This window comes from Lactuca serriola, chromosome 3, assembly GCF_051521515.1.
Source record: "Lactuca serriola cultivar US96UC23 chromosome 3, Lser_US96UC23_V15, whole genome shotgun sequence".
Classification (NCBI taxonomy): domain Eukaryota; kingdom Viridiplantae; phylum Streptophyta; class Magnoliopsida; order Asterales; family Asteraceae; genus Lactuca; species Lactuca serriola.
The window spans coordinates 196623336-196628951 of record NC_136410.1 but is presented as its reverse complement, the minus strand read 5'-3'; the positions used below and the strand labels follow the sequence as shown (position 1 = coordinate 196628951).

The following is a 5616-nucleotide window of genomic DNA, read 5'->3' as shown; positions in this document are numbered from 1 at the left end:
CATTTTCCCCTAATGTTTCATTTAATGTTTTTAACGGTTCCCCTTTACCAACCGGTTACATCCACCCTTTTAACCCCCAAACATAATCGTCTTCCATTAACATCGATCCAAAGTCTTTCCCTCCCCTGTATTCTACCCTAACTATCTGTAAAATATCGACTTCGTCTGCCAAATCAAGCTTCCAAGGTGGTCCAACATTGAGAACTATGGAAAGAAGTTTTACGGGTGCCCTAATTACAAGGTATCTGTTGCTCGAACACCTGAGAACTATGGAAAGAAGTTTTACGGGTGCCCTAATTACAAGGTAAACAATTTGCCCTAATTTGTAAATTTCTTGAGAAACCTTGAAATGGTACAATGAAGAAACCTTGAATGAATTTTCCCTAATTTGTATGTAATTCATACAAATTATTGTTTTTTCTAGGTGGAAGAAGAGGATTGTGGTTTTTTAAAATGGTACAATGAAGAAGATGGCCACATTATCGACCCAACTCACACAAAGCAGAGGCAGGGGCAGGGGCAGGGGCATGAACAGTTGAAGACTTTGGTAGAAATAATTGTAGGTCTTTTGGTTCTTATTTTTGTAATGGTGAAAATAGTTGTTTTGAAGATGTAAATCATTTTGGATTGGCTTTCGGTAGAATTTTTGGGTCAACTTGGCTTTTCGTAGAATGTTTGGATTGATTTTAGTTGCAAATGGAAGTACAATGCTGAAGTTGGCTAGTAACTGTTGTTTTGGATGAAGATTTTAGATACAAATTATTTGTGAAATGCAAATGGTAAACTACAATTATGAAATGGTGAAGTACAATGAAATGGTACAATGTTGTGAAATGGTATAATGTTGTGAAATGGTCAAATACAAATTATATGTGAAATGTAAATGGTAAGCATAACAAACATATGGTTCATAATATACATTAAATTGCTAAATGGTAAAGTACAATGTTGAAATTAGCTAAATGTAGTTACAAATGATACATAATATAGATGCCAATGGTATGTATCAAAAAAACTTAGTATAAAATAACAAACATAACAAACATATTATAACCATAATGAGGGGATTCATTACAACATATTCATGTACCAATAAGAAAGATTACAAAATATCAACTAACATGTACCATCCATCCATTTGTACCAAATTGCCAAAACTATATCCCAAAAAGGCAACCCAAAAGGTACATGAGAACAACTCGATGAAAGGTGCACTTAGTGGGTGTATAAACTAAGATGTACAAAATGTACCAAAAAGGGCTTCCTGTGCAACTGCCCAAGTATACCATTCCCACCAAAATCCCCCATATACATAACTAACTACTCCAGATTCACTGGATTTGAACATGTGGAACCACCGCCATCTTTATCAAAAATGCCTTTTTAAGCTTTAGTTTAGTGATCCTCTCTGATGGCTTTCTTTTCCTTGTCTTAGGCACTATCAGATGACCTTCATCATCAGCCACATTCCCATCATCATCAACCTCATTATTTAGAACATCACCAGCAGCCTCATTCTCATGATTAATTCCTTCACCTTCGATCACATCACCATCATCTTGATTTTCAACACCTTCAACTTCAATCACGTCACCATCATTTACAAAGTCAGCTTCACCTTTACCTTCAATCACACCACCATCATTTAGAACATCATTTACAAAGTTAGCTTCACCTTCATCAACATTAGGCTCATCCTCATTTAAGTCCTGATGCAAGAAATAACAAGGTTAATAAATAACATATATTTAAAATTACAAGGTTAATAAATTACCATCTCAACTGGTAGAGTGTCATCAAGTTCAATTTCCAACCACCCCATGCATTCAATTTCAGCCATGGAATATCTTGCTTCAAGTAAATTTGCTATTTCTTCAACACTAATCTTGATTTTATCTGGGAGAACATCTGATGCATGTCCTTTAGTGAATTCAGGTTCTGCACCACCTTCATTCACCAATGGAACATCAGATGCATCTGATGCGTTTCCAGAACCAAGAATTTGATCAATTGCATCTCCAACTTCATTAAGACTTTGTTTTAGATCTTGGGCAACCTTTACTGGAACATCAACTACTTCTTCTTCTAGCACCATAACTACTTCTTCTTCTATCACCATAATGTCATCTTCCTCTTCTATCACATCATTCACCAAAGGAACATCATTAACTGCAGGAAGTTGAGCAACATTATTTGGAATATCATTATCAACTGGAACTTGGTTACTGACCAAATGAACTTCTTTAAAAATTGGCTCTGGCACCTTCACTGACACCTGAGTTTCTTCCTCTTCTATCATCTCATTCACCAAAGGAACATCATTAAGTACAGGAGCTTAAGCAACCTCATTTGGAACCTGGTTTTTGACTTCATCCTGAAATTTTGTTGTTAACTTCCTATTTGACCTTCTTACAGCCAATTTCTTCCTTCTAACATCTAGGACAGTTACTTCACTTGAACGAGCACAGATGCAATGTCACCAACTCTGAAACTTAGGCCTTTTCAACCTAATTTCCTCATTTTCTTGCCAGTGTTAGAACTTGAAGCATGCAGACTACCATGTTGACTTGCTTGTTGACTAGGTTGAGTGGTTAAAGTTGATGTTACAAGTGGTTGACTGCCTTGTTGACTTGCTTGTTGACTAGATTGAGTGGGTACAAAAACATGTGGATTGGATCTAGCTACATCACATTACCTAGGCCTTCCAATCTTCTTTGGTGGCATAGGAACTGGTACCTTTTTTCATTCTTGCAGCCTTTTTTATTATGCCCATACTCAAGACAATTAGCACATCTCACTGTCCTTGGGAGTTTCGCCCTTGAAGTGGAACTAAACTTACTCTCTTTCTCACTAGCATGCCTCCTTCTTTTGGTTCTGGGCCTACCAGGCATTTTCCTACCAACAGGTGGCAAAGGCTTGTTGTATCCAGTTAGAGGCCACATATTACTCCCATTCACAGGACTGATGTTTGTGAGTAGCATTCCTTGAACTTATTCTCTGAAAAGTAGTCACTAATATATCCATTTGGAGTTTCATGGATATAATTAATGGCTACTATGGCATGGACACAAGGGATTCCAGACAAATCCCATAAACTACAAGAACAAACCCTACCATCCAAATCTGCCTTGTAACTAGCACATGCTCTTCTCACTTCAAATACATTTCCTAAGCTATGCACTACTAACCAAAGCCTACATGAAGACAAAATAGTGTGTATTAGTCATTATATATCAAGTATAATGACAGTTAGAAAAAGAAACAATTATTTTGTGTCTTACCTAAAGTTCTATACAAAAAGATTCATCTTTTTAATCACCTCTGGACATATATTATCTTTCCATTTACTGCATTCATCATTCATAAAGGAAAATATGTCCATTATGTATATCCTTATCTCTTCAAGCATTGTAATCAAAGGTTTTTTTCTAGCTTTTACAATTATGGAGTTGAAACACTTTGAAATACCATTCTCCACTGCCTCACAAGAAAACCCTACACTCATGTAAGATCTGCACCATGTTTTGGGTTCTTTTGACATTAGATACTCATATGCACTAGGGCTTATGGTCTTTATTTTTTTCCATGTTTCTCAAGAAGTCACCTTCAACACAACTCATTGCACAAGCCCAGAACAGCTTCTTCAACTCCAATCCAGAGAAAGCTTTATTAAAATTTGCATAAATGTGTCTAGCACATTGCCTGTGGTCCACATGTGGCAAAATAACCTTAACAAATTCAAGCAAACCCTGTGACAAAACATATTATCTTAGTATTTATAACCATATTGAAATAATCAAATTGAAATATACTATAATTATAAGGGAACTTACTTTATGTTGATCAGAAATAACAACAAAATCTACGCCAATACCAAGGTCAAGGTCATCCTTCAGAAGCTCCAAAAACCAGGTCCAATTATCCTTGTTTTCCACATCAACAACAGCCCAAGCTATTGGGAACACCTGGTTATTAGCATCTCTACCTATGGCTGTGAGTATTTCATCTTTTACTTGACCCTTTAGGAAGCATGCATCCAACCCTATTACCTTCCTACAAACTATTTTCCAGCAAACACTTAAATAGTTGAAACATATGTAAAACCTTTTAAAATAATTCTTATCATCTGGATTGTTAGTAACACCAACTTTGCATGTAGACCCAAGGTTTGATCTCAATAACTCTTGGGCATAATCCCAAATTCTTGCATAGTGTTCATTTAATTTACCCTCAATCAGTTCTTTTGCCCACTGTTTTGCCCTTCTAACCTGTCGTATAGATACCACACATCAATATATTTTTTTGATGTCACTGATCATCTCCCTAAGTTTAACTTTGGGCTTATTTGCTATCTCAGTAACATAGTCTCTTCCAATCCATTCCGGGGTAACAATAGACCCAAATTTAAACACTTTAGAACAAAGATGCTCAGAATTCATTGCTTTAACCTGAATGGTTCTGTCATTGTACATCCATGTTACATAAAGTCTAAAAGGTCATTTATTATCTTCATGTCTCTTACCACATCTTGCAACAATTCTTCTATTGTCACTCTTCTGAAAGTATATTTGGTACCCTCCATTTACTACATAGTTTGTCACACAGAATTCAGTTGTGCAGGTGATTCGAACACGTCCCCTAACTTAGGTTCCACCTTATCCCACCTAACATTTGGATCATGTATTATGCATTTGTTATTCACTTCTTCCTCCGCCTCCTCGTCGTTTTGCAAATCATTACCATGGTACACTCGATCTTTCACCTCATCAGTCATACTTGCATTTCTAATGTTCGCATCACAAAGTAGAATGTTAAGAAAATGATCCTTACATTTATTCAGCCTTGATACAAACTCATGTCATGGTTCATGATCCATGTAAATCCCGTGCAGCTCAAAATCCATCTCATTTAACCCAAAAATGGCTCGTAAATTCCAGCAAATGGGTCGTCGTAACCATCGTCTGAAGAACCCATTTCTAACCCCTGCACAATCGCAACCATTATCATGAAAAGTAAGCAATTAATGGAGATGATTTCTTGTAAAAACCATGATCAGACCATAATTTTTTACCTCTTGAAAAACCCTAGCTTCAGACAATGAGAGTGCTTCACCAAAATGGAATTTAACGTTTAAGTTCCTATTACCTATATCTAAAGAAGTACTAGCATGGGAGGGTGGTGGGTGTCTCAATGTTGACAAAGTGTTAACGGAGGAGACAGGCTTAACAATGTAACCAGTTGCAAATGGGGATGTAACCGGTTGGTTAAGGGGAACTGGTAAAAAAACATTAAAATGAAACATGAGGGGCAAATGTTAGGCATCTGTGGCAAAAAAAAAATAATCGATTTTAGGCATAACCGGTTTTTATGTAAATTTGGGGCATTTATGACAAAATCCCTAAAAAGAAACCGTAAATAAACAAAAAATTATTTTACTTCTAAAATCATCCTTATTATTTTGTGTTTTCTGTTATATTCTAAGAATCTGATAATAATGGATGCATATGATATATTTGTACGTTAACGATGAGTTTCATATAAATGAAGGAAGATGTGATTTGAATACCATGTTAAAAACGTAAATAAAAAAAACACAAGTGAAAAAATCTTAAGCTT

At 35.9% G+C, this 5616-nt stretch overlaps 1 protein-coding gene across 1 annotated transcript; it reads right to left on the bottom strand.

The window, feature by feature from the left end:
• Positions 1-3173: 3173 nt before the first annotated feature.
• LOC145095959 (uncharacterized) lies at positions 3174-4774 on the bottom strand. The gene is made up of 6 exons (XM_079033760.1): positions 4604-4774; positions 4105-4268; positions 3834-4053; positions 3605-3749; positions 3296-3495; positions 3174-3194 (listed from the first exon to the last, which is right to left on the bottom strand). The coding sequence occupies exons 1-6, from the start codon at positions 4772-4774 to the stop codon at positions 3174-3176; spliced, it is 921 nt and encodes a 306-aa protein (XP_078889886.1).
• Positions 4775-5616: the final 842 nt, after the last annotated feature.

What these genes read in the sequence shown, in the direction of transcription:
- LOC145095959 (XM_079033760.1), bottom strand. Translation starts at nt 4,774, where the DNA reads ATGACTGATGAGGTGAAAGATCGAGTGTACCATGGTAATGATTTGCAA. An exon ending in GATAAGAATTATTTTAAAAG is followed by an intron (nt 4,054 to 4,104) that starts GTTTTACATATG and finishes AATAGTTTGTAG; the next exon opens with GAAGGTAATAGGGTTGGATG. An exon ending in TGCAATGAGTTGTGTTGAAG is followed by an intron (nt 3,496 to 3,604) that starts GTGACTTCTTGA and finishes ACATGAGTGTAG; the next exon opens with GGTTTTCTTGTGAGGCAGTG.